We start from the raw sequence: 16968 nt of genomic DNA, 5'->3' as shown, positions 1-16968 counted from the left end.
ACCGAGGAGAAATTTCTTGACAGAACAATTAATCAACGAAGAAGATGTGAGTGCTCCATGGCTGGAAGTTTTCAGATTTTTACTGGACAACCATTTGACTGGGATGGTATAACTTCTCCTGCCATGGGCAAAGAATTGGACTAGGAGACCTTCTGATGTTGCTGACCTTTTGAGGCTCAGAAGCTCCAAGATTTGGCCACCCAAGTCACAAACTAGGAGTCCTTTGGGGGTGGAGGGGTTTTGGCCCCTTCACTGAAAGAAGAAAGAAGACATGTTTTCATTGTTTTATTTTATGACTGCTGGTTCTTCTCCCTCTTTGATACAGAGCTTGAGGTCGTCGTAGAACTGGGATCCGGCTGCTTTAACTGACCCACGGGAGCGATGGATTTCTCTGAGCTGCCCAAGATCGGGGATGCGGAAAAGGAGAGCGAATTGGGGTTTGTCCATGGCGTCTCGGGGCCTGGTAGGTTGGTTGAGAAGCGAAGAAGCTAAAGTACCCCTTTTAGCTATCTGCAGAGGAAAAATGGGGAATGAGTAGGGCTAGGGGTAACATGATAGCTGTTTTCCAGGGCTGTCGCAGAGAACAGGGGTTGACCTATTCTGAAAAAGCACCTGAGGGCAGGACCAGAAACAGTGGAAGGACACTTGAGGGGTCCTTGGTGCTCTCCCCGAGCTTGGCTATTTTCTTGCAGATGTTTCATGACCCAACTAGGTAACGTCATCAGCACTAGAAGGGAGTGTGGTTTGAGGAGGAGGTGGAGGATTGTGGGGTTCTCGATGCTCTCTGAGCTCGGTGGTTTTCTTTCAGACCTTTCACGACCCAACTAGGGAACATCGTCAGGGCTAGTCAATTATGTTACCTAGTTTGGGTAGCGAAACATCTGCAAGAAAACCAAGCGCAGAGAACACCAATGACTCCTCCTTTCAACACTGAGCTGCAAATATTATCTGTCGTTGGAAGGAACGTTATCAAGGAGAGCTCCAACTTGGAATGAAGGAGGAATTTCCTGACAGTGAGGAGAATTAACCAGTGGAACAGCTTCCTTCCAGAAGCTGTGGGGGCTCCATCAGTGGAAGTTTTTAAGAAGTTGGATATCCGTTTGTCCTGGGTGCAATGAGGTCTCCTGCTTGAGCAGCGGGTAGGACTAGAGAACCTCTGAGGTCCCTTCCAACCCTAGGAGTCTATGTTTGACGTTCTCGTTTTTTTATTACTTGTTTATTTCATCTGCATTTCTCATCCTGTCCTTCAACGCTGCGGTAGAGTTAAACCGACCTTACATTAACTTCTCATAAAAATTGTAATGAGGCTGTTTCATCCAATCTCTGGCATGACTTATAACATCCTATCAGCTAGCTGGAATTTTCCCAAAGGTTTTCCTAAACCAGGACAGATATGTTAATTTTTGCCCCCTGCAGGGATTAGAAATCTTTTGAGCTAGTTTTGACCTAAGTCCCAGAGTTCACTCTAACAACATTGCCAAAAAGGCATTCAGAATTGTCAAACATATGCTGCTAACTAGGGCATACAAAACCTTTGCCAGACATATCTTTGAAAACTGCTCGCCTGCCTGGAACCCACACTGCATTTCGGACATTAAAACATTAGAAAGTGGCCCAGAGGTATTTCACAAGGAAAGTCCTCCACTCCTCTGCTCGCCATAAAATCCCTTCTACCGCCAGGCTTGGCATTTTAGACCTGGATAACCTTGAACTAGGCCAACCTGAGCTCAGTGCATAAGATTGATCCGCCACAACGTCCTACCTGTTAATGACTATTTTTACTTCAACTGCAATAGCACAAGGGCTGTCAAGAGATACAGACTCCACGTAATCCCTTCTCATCTGGATTGCAGGAAAGCCGATTTCAGCAATAGAGTAGAACCTGATCCCCTTGTTAGTTCCTCTGACCCCCACACCTTTTGCCTTAAGCTGTCTACCGTGGACCTTACGCGTTTCTTAAGAGGTCCGTAAAGGGGGCGTGCATAAGCGGACCAGTGTGCCTACTGTCCCTGTCCTACTCTCCCATTTATACGTGCTCTTTTTATGTGTTTATGGCTATGTTTTGCTCATTACAACCATTGATTTGTGCCATTGTTTTAATGTGTTTTCATACTTGTCCCCCTATACTTGTTGATTGATTGATAGATAGATAGATAGATAGATAGATAGATAGATAAATAGGTAGGTAGGTAGGTAGATAGATAGATAGATAGATAGATAGATAGATAGATAGATAGATAGATAGATAGATAGATAGATAGATAGATAGATAGATAGATAAAGTAGGTAGGTAGGTAGGTAGGTAGGTAGGTAGGTAGGTAGGTAGGTAGGTAGGTAGATAGATAGATAGATAGATAGATAGATAGATAGATAGATAGATAGATAGATAGATAGATAGATAGATAGATAGATTAAGTAGGTAGGTAGGTAGGTAGGTAGGTAGGTAGGTAGGTAGATAGATAGATAGATAGATAGATAGATAGATAGATAGATAGATAGATAGATAGATAGATAGATAGATAGATAGATAGATAGATAGATTAAGTAGGTAGGTAGGTAGGTAGGTAGGTAGGTAGGTAGGTAGATAGATAGATAGATAGATAGATAGATAGATAGATAGATAGATAGATAGATAGATAGATAGATAGATAGATAGATTAAGTAGGTAGGTAGGTAGGTAGGTAGGTAGGTAGGTAGGTAGGTAGGTAGGTAGGTAGATAGATAGATAGATAGATAGATAGATAGATAGATAGATAGATAGATAGATAGATAGATAGATTAAGTAGGTAGGTAGGTAGGTAGGTAGGTAGGTAAGTAGGTAGGTAGGTAGGTAGATAGATAGATAGATAGATAGATAGATAGATAGATAGATAGATAGATAGATAGATAGATAGATAGATAGATTAAGTAGGTAGGTAGGTAGGTAGGTAGGTAGGTAGATAGATAGATAGATAGATAGATAGATAGATAGATAGATAGATAGATAGATAGATAGATAGATAGATAGATAGATAGATAGATAGATTAAGTAGGTAGGTAGGTAGGTAGGTAGGTAGGTAGGTAGGTAGGTAGGTAGATAGATAGATAGATAGATAGATAGATAGATAGATAGATAGATAGATAGATAGATAGATAGATAGATAGATAGATTAAGTAGGTAGGTAGGTAGGTAGGTAGGTAGGTAGGTAGGTAGGTAGATAGATAGATAGATAGATAGATAGATAGATAGATAGATAGATAGATAGATAGATAGATTAAGTAGGTAGGTAGGTAGGTAGGTAGGTAGGTAGGTAGGTAGGTAGGTAGGTAGATAGATAGATAGATAGATAGATAGATAGATAGATAGATAGATAGATAGATAGATAGATAGATAGATAGATTAAGTAGGTAGGTAGGTAGGTAGGTAGGTAGGTAGGTAGGTAGGTAGGTAGGTAGGTAGGTAGATAGATAGATAGATAGATAGATAGATAGATAGATAGATAGATAGATAGATAGATAGATAGATAAAGTAGGTAGGTAGGTAGGTAGGTAGGTAGGTAGGTAGGTAGGTAGATAGATAGATAGATAGATAGATAGATAGATAGATAGATAGATAGATAGATAGATAGATAGATAGATAGATAGATAGATAGATTAAGTAGGTAGGTAGGTAGGTAGGTAGGTAGGTAGGTAGATAGATAGATAGATAGATAGATAGATAGATAGATAGATAGATAGATAGATAGATAGATAGATAGATAGATAGATAGATTAAGTAGGTAGGTAGGTAGGTAGGTAGGTAGGTAGGTAGGTAGGTAGGTAGGTAGGTAGATAGATAGATAGATAGATAGATAGATAGATAGATAGATAGATAGATAGATTAAGTAAATAGGTAGGTAGGTAGGTAGGTAGGTAGGTAGGTAGGTAGGTAGATAGATAGATAGATAGATAGATAGATAGATAGATAGATAGATAGATAGATAGATAGATAGATAGATAGATAGATAGATAGATAGATAGATTAAGTAGGTAGGTAGGTAGGTAGGTAGGTAGGTAGGTAGGTAGGTAGGTAGATAGATAGATAGATAGATAGATAGATAGATAGATAGATAGATAGATAGATAGATAGATAGATAGATAGATAGATTCATAGATACGTAGGTAGGTAGGTAGGTAGGTAGGTAGGTAGGTAGATAGATAGATAGATAGATAGATAGATAGATAGATAGATAGATAGATAGATAGATAGATAGATAGATAGATAGATAGATTAAGTAAATAGGTAGGTAGGTAGGTAGGTAGGTAGGTAGGTAGGTAGGTAGGTAGATAGATAGATAGATAGATAGATAGATAGATAGATAGATAGATAGATAGATAGATAGATAGATAGATAGATAGATAGATTAAGTAAATAGGTAGGTAGGTAGGTAGGTAGGTAGGTAGATAGATAGATAGATAGATAGATAGATGATAGATGATAGATAGATAGATAGATAGATAGATAGATAGATAGATAGATAGATAGATAGATAGATAGATAGATAGATAGATAGATAGATATTCTTTTTGGATAGAAAACTCCTTGGTTTAGAGCCTGGTTAGATAGAATATATAATAAGGGAGAAGGGATTTTGGGGGAACTCACATGAAATCGTAATCTATTGACTAAAGGCAGACACCTAGGTTTTACCTAAGACATGAAGCCATAACCAATGGCTCATAAACCACAATGGGTGGACTATGCGACCCATTAACTTACCCGGCTTGTTCCTGCTAAGGCTTAAAGTCATCTTGATTCGATTCTTCACATCTTCTGCGTGAAGGTTATTTCTCTATTTTAAAGTACAGGCAGTCCTCGACTTACAACTATTTGTTTAGCAACCATTCAAAGTTACAGCGGTATTGAAATACGTGACTTATGACCTCGCATTTTGAGCCACTGCAGCCGTTCCCGACAGTCATGTGATCAAAAGTGCGATCACTTGGCAACTGACATCTATTTTCAATGGTTGCACCATTCTAGGGTCATGGGATCGTCCTTTGGGACAGGGGTCTCCAACCTTGGCAACTTTAAGACTCGTGGACTTCAACTCCCAGAGTTCCTCAGCCAACTCTGGGAGTTGAAGTCCACGAGTCTTAAAAGTTTGGCTGGCTGAGGAACTCTGGGAGTTGAAGTCCACGAGTCTTAAAAGTTTAGCTGGCTGAGGAACTCTGGGAGTTGAAGTCCACGAGTCTTAAAAGTTTGGTTGGCTGAGGAACTCTGGGAGTTGAAGTCCACGAGTCTTAAAAGTTTGGCTGGCTGAGGAACTCTGGGAGTTGAAGTCCACGAGTCTTAAAAATTTTGGTGGCTGAGGAACTCTGGGAGTTGAAGTCCACGAGTCTTAAAAGTTTGGCTGGCTGAAGAACTCTGGGAGTTGAAGTCCACGAGTCTTAAAAGTTTGGCTGGCTGAGGAACTCTGGGAGTTGAAGTCCACGAGTCTTAAGAGTTGCCAAGGTTGGAGACCCCACCTCCGGGACCTTTATAGCTGTCCTCCAAGAAGCAAACTCCGTGAGACAAGTTAGTTTCACTTCAGGATCACATTTCCATTGCTAAGCAAGGCGGCTGTTAAGTGAGTCATGCCTGATTTTTACGACTTTTTTGGGGGGCCATAATTGTTACGCGAATCACTTCAGCTGTTAAATGGATTCACTACAGTGATTCATTTCACAATTGTGGCCAAAACAAAAAAGGTGATAAAAATTAGACACGGTTCACTTAACAACCGCCTTGCTTAGCCACAGAAATTCAGGTCCCAGTTGTGGTCGTAAGTCGAGGACTACCTGCAGTTAGCTGGTGTGCTTCAGGAGAGCAAGAACTGTTTCTAATAGCCAGTCAGGGACCTGGTGCAAATTTCTGCTCTACTGTCCTTCACAAGGTGTGATTAAAAGGAGATCAATCAGTCAGCAATAGCCTCAGATTTATATCCCGCTTTACAGTGTTTTACAACCCTCTCTAAGCGGTTTACAGAGTCAGCCTATTCGCCCCCAGCAATCTGGGTCCTCATTTTACCAACCTCGGAAGGACGGAAGGCTGAGTCAACCTTGAGCCACTCCAATTCAAACTCCCGGAGAGAGCAGTGAGTTAGCTGCAGCCCTGCATTCTAACCACCTATTCAACAGGGCTCTTGAATAGAGCCGGAAGGGACCTTGAAGATCTTCTAGTCCAACCCTCTACTCAACCAGGAGACCTATGCCATTTCAGACGAATGTCTGTCCAGTCTCTTCTTAAAAACTTCCAGTGATGGAGCCTTCACAACTTCTGGTGGCAAGCTGTTCCACTGGTTAATTGTCCTCACTGTTAGGAAGTTTCTCCTTAATTCCTAGTCTCTTTGGTCAGTTTCCCTCCATTATTGCTTGTCTGGCCTTCTGGTGCTTTGGAGAATAATTTCACCCCCTCTTCTTTGGGGCAAACCCTCAAATACCAAAATACTGCTATCACATCACCCCTAATTCTTTTTTTTTCTCTTTAGACTAGCCAGAACCAAAACCTGCAGCCTCTTCCTATGATTGACGCTCCAGGCCTTTAACCATCTTAGTTGCTCTTCTCTGAACTTTTTCCAAAGTCTCAACATCTTTGATGTTTCCCCTCCCACAATTTTTACTAGTATTTCTAAACTGCAAAGATGTAGAGCCTGGGTAAGAATTGGGCCCCCAAAGACCTAAAACTTTCCTTAATTTTTTTTTATTTCTCCAAAATAAAGGAACGGAGGCTCCCGAGTGCCACCTAGCGGCCTTCGAATCTCCCTTTCAGTTTGGGTGCTGGGCTGCCCACCTTCAGTTTGCAGAGATCAAATCTAAAATCCAAAAAAAATTATATACTGTATAAGAATATCGTATTAGAGGTTTTGGGAGAAATTAAAATGAGAATATAAATCTAACAAACAGTCCTGGTGGATAGGACTCCATACAAGAAAAGGATAATGCACTTTGCTATGTTTGAGAATAGTTGAGATTCTTTATGCAGTTTTTGTTCTAAAGAAAATTAAGGATGTCACTAAAAGAGATAGTGGCTAAGACTCTGAATTTGTTGATCAGAAAAGTCGGCAGTTCGGTGGTTCGAATCCCTAGCGCTGTGTCACGGAGTGAGCTCCCGTTACTTGTCCCAGCTTCTGCTAACCTAGCAGTTCGAAAGCATGTTAAAAAATGCAAGTAGAAAAATAGGGACCACCTTTGGTGGGAAGGGAAGAACGTTCCGTGCGCCTTCGGCTTTGAGTCATGCCGGCCACATGACCATGGAGATGTCTTCGGACAGCGCTGGCTCTTGGGCTTTGAAACGGAGATGAGCACTGCCCCCTTGAGTTGGGAACAACGACTAGCACAGATGTGCGAGGGGAACCTTTACCTTAAGGATGTTACTACAGTCCTTGGACCTTTACACTGTTTGAAATAAAATCTTGGGCACAACTTCTCAAGCATGGTTGGGATAGTCTGTATTTCTATGATCGACTGCTAATTTATTGCTGAGTTTTGAATGTTGGTTGGAAGTCAGTCCGATGAAGGTGGAGGCTGAAATGTTGATAATCCCTATTTAGATGCTGGCTAAATTCTGTGCTTCTCAACTTTGGCCACTTGAAGATGGGTGGACTTCAACTCCCAGAACTCCTGGTTGGGGGATTCTGGGAATTTAAGTCCATCCATCTTCAAGTGGATGGACTTCGGATTATCCTGTTTCCGATACACTATTTTCTCTTCTGCAGCTTATTCAAGCATCTTATTTTCTCTGCTAAAAATATCTTTTAAAAAAAATTTCCCAACAGTGGTGATTGCCTGCAAGATGGCCGGCGCAGCGATGTACGAGTTGGTCCGTGTTGGCCACTTTGAATTGGTGGGTGAGATAATCCGGCTGGATGGAGATCTGGCCACCATCCAAGTGTACGAGGAGACCTGTATCCTTCTGGGGAAGCCTCGTTTCCCTTGTCCAATTTGCAAACTCTTCATTTCTGGGGTCTCCCTTTCTTGCCGTAGATAGAGTTATAGGTCAGGGTGTCCTTCCTTCCTTCCTTCCTTCCTTCCTTCCTTCCTTCTTTTCTTCCTTCCTTCTTTCCCATCTCCTTCCTTCCTTCCTTTCCCTTCTCATCTCCTTTCTTCCTTCCTTCTTTCCCTTCTCCTTCCTTCCTTTCCCTTCTCATCTCCTTTCCTTCCTTCTTTTCTTCCTTCCTTCTTTCCCATCTCCTTCCTTCCTTTCCCTTCTCATCTCCTTTCTTCCTTCCCCTTCCCATCTCCTTCCTTCCTTCCTTCCTTCTTTTCTTCCTTCCTTCTTTCCCATCTCCTTCCTTCCTTCCTTTCTCTTCTCATCTCCTTTCTTCCTTCCCCTTCCCATCTCCTTCCTTCCTTCCTTCTTTTCTTCCTTCCTTCTTTCCCTTCTCCTTCCTTCCTTTCCCTTCTCATCTCCCTTCCTTCCTTCCTTCTTTTCTTCCTTCCTTCCTTCTTTTCTTCCTTCCTTCTTTCCCATCTCCTTCCTTCATTTCCCTTCTCATCTCCTTTCTTCCTTCCCCTTCCCATCTCTCTTCCTTCCTTCCTTCCTTCTTTTCTTCCTTCCTTCTTTCCCATCTCCTTCCTTCCTTCATTTCCCTTCTCATCTCCTTTCTTCCTTCCCCTTCCCATCTCTCTTCCTTCCTTCCTTCCTTCTTTTCTTCCTTCCTTCTTTCCCATCTCCTTCCTTCCTTCCTTTCCCTTCTCATCTCCTTTCTTCCCCTTCCCATCTCCTTCCTTCCTTCCTTCCTTCTTTTCTTCCTTCCTTCTTTCCCATCTCCTTCCTTCCTTTCCCTTCTCATCTCCCTTCCTTCCTTCCTTCCTTCCTTCTTTTCTTCCTTCCTTTTTTCCCATCTCCTTCCTTCCTTTCCCTTCTCATCTCCTTTCTTCCTTCCCCTTCCCATCTCTCTTCCTTCCTTCCTTCCTTCCTTCCTTCTTTACTTCCTTCCTTCTTTCCCATCTCCTTCCTTTCCCTTCTCATCTCCTTTCTTCCTTCCCCTTCCTTCCTTCCTTCCTTCCTTCCTTCCTTCTCTTCTTATTCCTCCCTTCATTCTCCTTTCTTCTTCCTTCCCTTCTTTTCTTATTTTCCCTTCCTCGCTCTCTTCCCTTCTTTTTCTTTCTCTTTCCTCTTTCCCCTTCTCCTTTCCCGTCCCTTCTTGCATGCTCAAATGCAAAAGGGGAAGAAACGTATCTCCTTTTGTTTTTAGTTTGTTTTGATTACCCTCTGCCAGCAAAAATGGAGCCCGCACCTGCCCCCCTAAGCTCCGTTTTCAGTGGCGGATGGTTGCAGGAGGCCATCAGGGCTGAAAACGGGGTGCAGGGGGCCTCATGTGGCTTCCCGAGCTCCAGTTTAGCTGGCAGAGGCACCGCAGGGCTGGTCCTTTGCTGCTTCCAGGCTGGCCCCGTGGACCAGAGCTAAGCACCCTGTGGGCTGGATTTGGCCCACGGGCCTTGAGTTTGAGACCCCTATTGCTCCATCCCTGGAGGTTGTTACTTGCCGGGAGCGAGACTGAAATCCTCTTTTTTAAAAGAGAGTTTTATTAACGTTTATCACAAGGTAAAATACAAAGAGGCAGAAGTTAAGAAAGAGTGGAGGATAACAAAAGGTAAAGGTGCAACGAGAAAGAACGAAGTTTTGACTTTTTTCAGTGCAGGGAAAGTTACGACCTTTCGGCTTTCAATGTCTAGTAAATTCAAACCATTTTGTATAACAGCCAATCTAATTGTCAAAACCTCAAGAAAGTTGGGAAAAAACCCTCATGCATCTCGGCTTTCTGCTCTTGCTTGACAAGACAATCTCCGTAGACAGAGTTTAAGCCAGGAAGAAGCCAGGATGTGCCCTTCCCAAAATGCCTTGTTTCCCTACCAGAGACTGTACCATCCGTCTTCCTTTCTCCCTGCCGTGCACCCCTCTTTTTCCTGAGCCGTCCCTGTAGCGGGGGTCTGCGTAGGGGACCCCGTGCTGCGAACGGGGAAGCCGCTCTCCGTGGTCCTTGGGCCTGGGATCATGGGCTCCATCTTTGACGGGATCCAGCGTCCGCTGAAGGACATCACCGAGCTTACCAAAAGCATCTACATTCCCCGGGGGATCAACATTTCCGCTTTATCCAAGGACCTGAAGTGGGATTTTAAGCCGAGTTCCAACATCCGGGTAAGAGACAAACAGCCGTGCAGGGAAAGGGGGATTTGGGGTCTTCCATCCATGTTTGGGCTCAGACCTACTTCAGGGAAGGAGAACTGCTCAGACCATACAGGTCCTCGACTTACAACAGTCCGTTTAGTGACTGTTTGAAGCTACATCTTTGCAGCATCCCCACGGGTCAAAATTCAAGCTCTTGACAATTGACTCGTATTTATAACGGTCGCAGCGTCCCGGGGTCAGGTGATTCCCCTTTCGCGACCTTCTGACAAGCAAAGGGAACAGGGAAGCGAGATTCACTTAACAACCGCACTACTAACCTAAAGCTGCAGTGATTCATTTAACGACTGTGGCAAGTAAGGTGGGGAAATGGGGCAAAACCGCCTAACAACAGGAATTTTGGCCTCCAGGGTGGTCGTAAGTCAAGGACCAGCTGTCACTGGCTTCTTAGAACCTGGGGGGAAAAAGGGATGGGAATTTGTAAAAAAAAAATCGCGTGAAGAAGTATTTATTATTTATTTGTACTTTCTTTCATTCATAGAAAAATGGTTAGCTGCTTCTCCAGACGGGGATCTCCAACCTTAGCAGCTTTAAGACTTGTGGACTTCAACTTCCAGAGTTCCTCAGCCAGCTTTGCTTTGCTGGCTGAGGAACTCTGGGAGTTGAAGTCCACAAGTCTTAAAGTTGCCAAGGTTGGAGACTCCTGCTCCAGAGCGTCAAAAGGTGTAATGGCTCCTCTCCTAACTTAAGAAAGTAAAGACTCTTGAAACGGATTATTTCAAAAAGAACCTTCAATTAAGCAGAATGGAAAGCCATTAGAGGCAAAGCAAATGGGATTAAGCTGATAATGACCCCCGCCCCGTTGTCCGAATGCAGATTCTGGCCAATACACAAGTGTGAAGATGTTTCCTTAACTCTTCTGCCCTGAGAGTCGAATAAAACACAAGTTCCCACGGCTATCTCCAGATAGACATCAGAGTAAGATATCCCACATGGCCATCATAAACATACCTCCAGAGGTGCTGGGACCTCCAGCTTTCCTGCGACAGGAAACTAGTTGTAAATCTCAGATGTTACAGGTACTAGTCATTGAACTCTGCGAAGGAGGGAAGGAGAGAAGAAAGGAGGGAAGGAAGGAGGGAATATAGGAGAGAAGGAAGGGGGGAAGGAAGGAGGAAAGGAAGGGGGAAAGGAAGGAGAGAAGGAGAGAAGAAAGGAGGGAAGGAAGGAGGGAATGTAGGAGAGAAGGAAGGGGGAAGGAAGGAGGAAAGGAAGGGGGAAAGGAAGAAGAGAAGGAGAGCAGGAGAGAAGAAATGAGGGAAGGAAGGAGGGAATGTAGGAGAGAAGGAAGGGGGGAAGGAAGGAGGAAAGGAAGGGGGAAAGGAAGGAGAGAAGGAGAGAAGAAAGGAGGGAAGGAAGGAAGGAGGGAAGGAGAGAAGGAGGGAAGGGGGAAGGAGGGAGGGAAGGAAGGAGGGAAGGAAGGAGAGCAGGAGAGAAGAAACGAGGGAAGGAAGGAGGGAATGTAGGAGAGAAGGAAGGGGGGAAGGAAGGAGGAAAGGAAGGGGGAAAGGAAGGAGAGAAGGAGAGAAGAAAGGAGGGAAGGAAGGAGGGAAGGAAGGAAGGAGGGAAGGAGAGAAGGAGGGAAGGGGAAGGAGGGAGGGAAGGAAGGGGAGTAGGAGAGAAGAAACGAGGGAAGGAAAGAGGGAGGAGGGAAGTAGGACCGTTGTAAGATAAGATGGATCTATGGGATGTTAAAAAAGCAATCTTCAAGTATATTGTCAACTGTAGGGAAAAAATTGTTATAAATACATATTATTAATAACAGTTATGAGATCATATAATTGTGAATGTATATATGAAATTGATAAAATCAATTTAAAAAAAAAGTAATTGGACTCTGCTTTGCGCAGTGGCAGTATCGTAGCCAATGAGGTTTATCCGAGGCGTGATTATTGCTAATTGAAACTTTAACTCCGAGGCCCCCCCTCCTCCCAATTGAGTGGCCGTTTCAGGGATCTGACGAAAGGTGTTTAAAGCAGCATTCCTTTTCTTTTTTAGGTTGGGAGCCATTTAACCGGTGGGGACATTTATGGCGCGGTGCATGAGAATTCCCTCATCAAACATCTGATCATGGTGCCGCCTCGGAGTCGTGGCACCGTCACCCACGTTGCCCCAGCTGGGAACTACAACATTTCGGTAAGGGGTGTTTCTGCAGAGTGACGACCCAGCCCCAGATGGAGAGGAAGGAGACCCAAATTGCCAGAAAACAGGGCCGTGATAGGACTGCTTTATGCTGCCCTGGTCAGATCACACTTGGCATGCTGTGCCCTGTTGTGGTCACCATGATACAAAACAGATGTGGACCCTCTAGAAAGAGTTCAGAGAGGAACAACAAAGAGGATTAGGGGACTGGAGGCCAAAACATAAGAAGAACATTTGCAGGAATTGAGTATCTTTAGCCCAGTGTTTCTCAACCTTGGCAACTTGAAGATGTCCAGACTTCAACTCCCAGAATTCCCCAGCCAGCGAATGCTGGCTGGGGAATTCTGGGAGTTGAAGTCCAGACATCTTCAAGTTGCCAAGGTTGAGAAACACTGGTTTAACCACTGGGTCGGCAAACTTAAACACTCAAAGAGCCATTTGGACCCATTTCCCATAGAAAAGAAAACGCCGGGAGCCACAAAGGTCCTAACCGGAAGCCCCCTGTTCAATTCAGTTCGGTTCCCCCACCATAGAGTCTCCTCCTAGCGCGGTGTACTTTTTCCTCTACCTGTCATAACCCAAAGCCCTGTCAATTGTGGAGACAACTGGAAAACCCTCCCCTTGCCATAGAGTCTTCTCCTGGTGCACTGTGCTTCTCTACCTCCTCCCCACTGGAAGCTCCTCTCAAAATTGTGGCGCCAACCAGTGACGGAGCCGCAGCAGAGGGAGGAAAGAGCCACATGCGGCTCCAGAGCCAGAGTTTGTTGACTGGGGTGACATGATAGCAGTCTTCCAGTATTTGAGGGGCTGCCACTAAGAATTATTCTCCAAAGCCCCAGAGAAGCAGGACAAGAAACGATGGATGGAATGGAATCCAAGAACAATGGAGGGAAACTTATTAAGGAGAGAAGCAACCTAGAACCAAGTAGAAATTTCCTGACAGTGAGAACAATTTACCTGTGGAAAAAACTTGCCTTCAGAAGTTGCGAGCGCTTCTTCCCTGGAGGTTTTTAAGAGACTGGACAACCACTTGTTTGGAATGATGTGAGGCCGTGAGGGCGAACTAATGGCAAGAACGCCAGAGGTGGCACGCAAAGCCCTCTCTGTGGGCACACATATTGTCACCAGCAGCTTTTTCCAGCCCTTGCATGCGTTCCAGCCAACTGGTCTTCATGCATGACGGGGTGCTGGAAACCACAAACACGCCCAGCTAGCCTTGGGGGTTTCCAGCGCTCGGGTGCAGACATGCGTGCGTGCATTCTGGTTTGGGCCCTTGGTGGCGAAAAAGTTCGCCCCCACTGGGATAAGGTGTTTTGCTTGAGCAAGGGGCTGGAGTAGAAGACCTTCCAATGGTTCACCGACAAAACCGCGCTCGACTGAACCGCGCCCGACTAAACCACGTCGCTGATGTCATCAAAAGGGTGACAACAACGCGGAGACAGAAACACGCTGTAAACCCTAAACCTAAAATTAACCCCTACACCTAAACCTAAACCTAACCCTAACCCTAACCCTTAACCTAACCCTAAACCTAACCCTAACCCTAACCCTAACCCTTAACCTAATCCTAACCCTTAACCTAACCCTAAACCTAACCCTAACCCTTAACCTAACCCTAACCCTAACCCTTAACCTAACCCTAAACCTAAACCTAAACCTAAACCTAAACCTAATCCTAATCCTAATCCTAATCCTAATCCTAATCCTAATCCTAATCCTAATCCTAATCCTAATCCTAATCCTAATCCTAATCCTAATCCTAACCCCTAACCTAACCCTAACCCTAACCCTAACCCTAACCCTTAACCTAACCCTAACCCTAACCCTAACCCTAACCCTTAACCTAACCCTAACCCTAACCCTAACCCTAACCCTTAACCTAACCCTAACCCTAACCCTAACCCTAACCCTAACCCTAACCCTAACCCTAACCCTAACCCTTAAGCTAACCCTAAACCTAACCCTAACCCTAACCCTTACCTTAAGTTGAATCGGCTTGCTTTCAAAGCGCTATTTAAAGCGCCCTTCTTTCTCCGCGTTGGCTGTTGTCGCCCTGTTGATGACATCAGCGACGCGGTTTAGTTGAGCGCGGTTTAGTCGAGCGCGGTTTTGACGGGTCACGCCTTCCAATGGTATGATTCTATGTTCTATAAATTGATTCTGCCCATCTACCTGGGAGAAGGTTATCTCAGACTCTGGAAATATGTGGATTTCAGCTCCAGGAATTCTGGCTGTTGAAGTCCACATACCTCCTACAACACTGTCCTAAGAACGAAACTAGAACCGGTCAAGGAAAGTCAGCTTCCTTCGGGAGTTGAGCCAAGATTTGAATCCTAATCCCTTGACCTTCCTCCCCAAAGGATGTGGTGTTGGAGCTCGACTTCGAGGGTGTCAAAGAGAAACTGACCATGATGCAAGTCTGGCCCGTCCGGCAGATCCGTCCGGTGTCCGAGAAGCTCCCGGCCAATCACCCACTGCTTACTGGCCAGAGAGTTCTGGATGCGCTCTTTCCGTAAGACATCGTTTTTGTAAGAAAGGGAAGGTTGGTGATCGCCCTTCAGCATGGGTGGGCAACTGTGACCCCTTTACGACCTGTGGACTTTTATTATTTATTTATTTATTAGACTTATATACCGCTTCATAGGGCTTTCAGCCCTCTCTAAGCGGTTTACAATTTTTTTAGCAAATTGAGTCAGCAACTTGCCCCCACAGTCTGGGTCCTCATTTCACCCATCTCGGAAGGATGGAAGGCTGAGTCGACCTTGAGCCGGTGAGATTAGAACCGCTGAACTGCAGATAACAGTCAGCTGAAGTGGCCTGCAGTCCTGCACCCTAACCACTGCGCCACTTCTGGGAGTTGAAGTCCAGACTCATTAAGGGCCCATAGTTGCCCAACCCTGCTTTTCAAGATCCTTTTCCTGACACGGCTTCCATGAGGGATGATTTCAACTCCAATTGCTAAATTTGCAAGAGATTCTAAAGTGATGCTGGTAGTCCCAATTTATAACCACAATTGGGACTGGAATTTTGGTCGCTAAGCAATGCATGCATTAAGCAAGTAATCACTGACCAGTCCAGTGGTGGCTTCCGGATCTGGCACTCGGGTGCATCCACACACGTTCCGGTTTTGGCACTTGGTGCCGAAAAGGTTCGCCATCACTGAGCATAGGAAGCACTTAGAAATTCAGCTCCTGTCTCTGAAGGGCCGCTTCGCACTTGAGTTGATCCCAGTTTAACCAATTAATCCCAGTTGCAGGAGAAACTGGCTTCCTTTGTCCCAGGGTCTGGTTGGTTCTTTTTGGTTCAGTGGTCGGGTGAATCCAGTCGTTGGCTAAAGCCCCTCTGGGGGTCTCATTAAAAGCTGAATTGGGGGTGTGTGTCTCTCCTTCTGCCCTCATCTCCCAGGTGCGTCCAAGGTGGCACCACGGCCATCCCAGGTGCCTTCGGGTGCGGGAAGACGGTCATTTCCCAGTCTCTGTCAAAGTACTCCAACAGTGATGTCATCATCTACGTGGGCTGCGGAGAGCGTGGGAACGAGATGTCGGAGGTGCTCAGGGACTTTCCCGAGGTGAGGATGGCAGGGACACCAGGCACGACACCCCTGTTCTTCTGCATCTCGTTGCGAAGGTCAAAATGGCGGATCATGGGCTGGAAGGAAAAGGGGAGAATTCAGAGGAACCCAGTTCTGCTCTTCTATCGGTTCTTGTGGATCAAACTTAAAAAAATAATATACAATCAGGATCACCTGAAGTGTTAATACCATCCTTTAAAGCCTTAGTAAGGCCGCACCTAAAATCCTGCATCCAGTTTTGGTTACCACACTATGAAAAAGAGGTTGATGCTCTAGAAAGAGTGCAGAGAAGAGCAACCAGGGTGACGAGGGGGACTGGAGGCTCAAACAGATGATGAACCTTTAAAGCCCTACATGGCCTTGGACCTGGGTATGTAGCCTCCTGCCACATACCTCCCAACGGCCGATAAGAACTCACAGACTGGGCCTCCTCCGGGTGCCGTCGACCGGACAATGCCGGCTGGCGACCCCTCAGGGGAGGGCCTTCTCTGTAGCTGCTCCGGCCCTGTGGAACGATCTACCCGCAGAGATCCGGACCCTTCCCACTCTCTCGGCCTTCCGAAAAGCCACTAAAACCTGGCTGTTCCGGCAGGCCTGGGGCTGTTGACCCAGCCGCCCAGAGTCCCTAGGGAGTGGGCGGCATACAAATTCTATTAAAGTTGAACATTGATGAATGAGGTCCAGCCCCCATCTAGGTTTGAGTGTATGGTGTGTTGCTTTTAAATCTGTTTCGTTTTCCCTATATTTTATTTTTTATTTTACTCTTGTATTTGTAAGCCGCCCCAAGTCCTACGGGATTAGGCGGCATATAAATTTATTAAATTACAATTACAATTATGAACGTTTGCAGGAACTGGGCCTGGCTGGTCTAGGGAAGAGAAGGACCAGGGGAGACAGGAGAGCATCTTCCAATAGTTGAGGGGCTGCCACAGAGAGGAGGAAGGGGGTCAGGCTGTTCTCCAAAGCCCCTGAAGGTCCAGAGAAGGAAGAATGGATGGAAACTGACCAAGGAGAGATTCAACCTGGAAATAAGGAGGAATTTTCTGTTAGCCATTTTTTGAGCCGT

At 45.2% G+C, this 16968-nt stretch overlaps 1 protein-coding gene and 1 non-coding gene across 2 annotated transcripts in view; both read left to right on the top strand.

The window, feature by feature from the left end:
* Positions 1–381: 381 nt before the first annotated feature.
* LOC116520020 (V-type proton ATPase catalytic subunit A-like) overlaps positions 382–16968 on the top strand; it is a 33261-nt gene continuing 16674 nt past the window's right edge. Inside the window, exons 1-6 of the mRNA XM_032234155.1 lie at positions 382–463; positions 7776–7904; positions 9927–10141; positions 12188–12325; positions 14692–14843; positions 15737–15899. Coding sequence (XP_032090046.1) covers positions 382–463; positions 7776–7904; positions 9927–10141; positions 12188–12325; positions 14692–14843; positions 15737–15899 — 879 coding nt within the window. The remainder of the gene's footprint in view (positions 464–7775; positions 7905–9926; positions 10142–12187; positions 12326–14691; positions 14844–15736; positions 15900–16968) is intronic.
* On the top strand, positions 12028–12166 carry LOC116520320. Its single transcript, XR_004256765.1, has one exon. It is a non-coding gene; the product is annotated as a U4 spliceosomal RNA (small nuclear RNA).

Source organism: Thamnophis elegans, chromosome 17, assembly GCF_009769535.1.
Source record: "Thamnophis elegans isolate rThaEle1 chromosome 17, rThaEle1.pri, whole genome shotgun sequence".
In the NCBI taxonomy this organism is placed as follows: domain Eukaryota; kingdom Metazoa; phylum Chordata; class Lepidosauria; order Squamata; family Colubridae; genus Thamnophis; species Thamnophis elegans.
The sequence above is the reverse complement of the archived record's forward strand: the minus strand, read 5'-3'. Positions and strand labels throughout refer to the sequence as shown.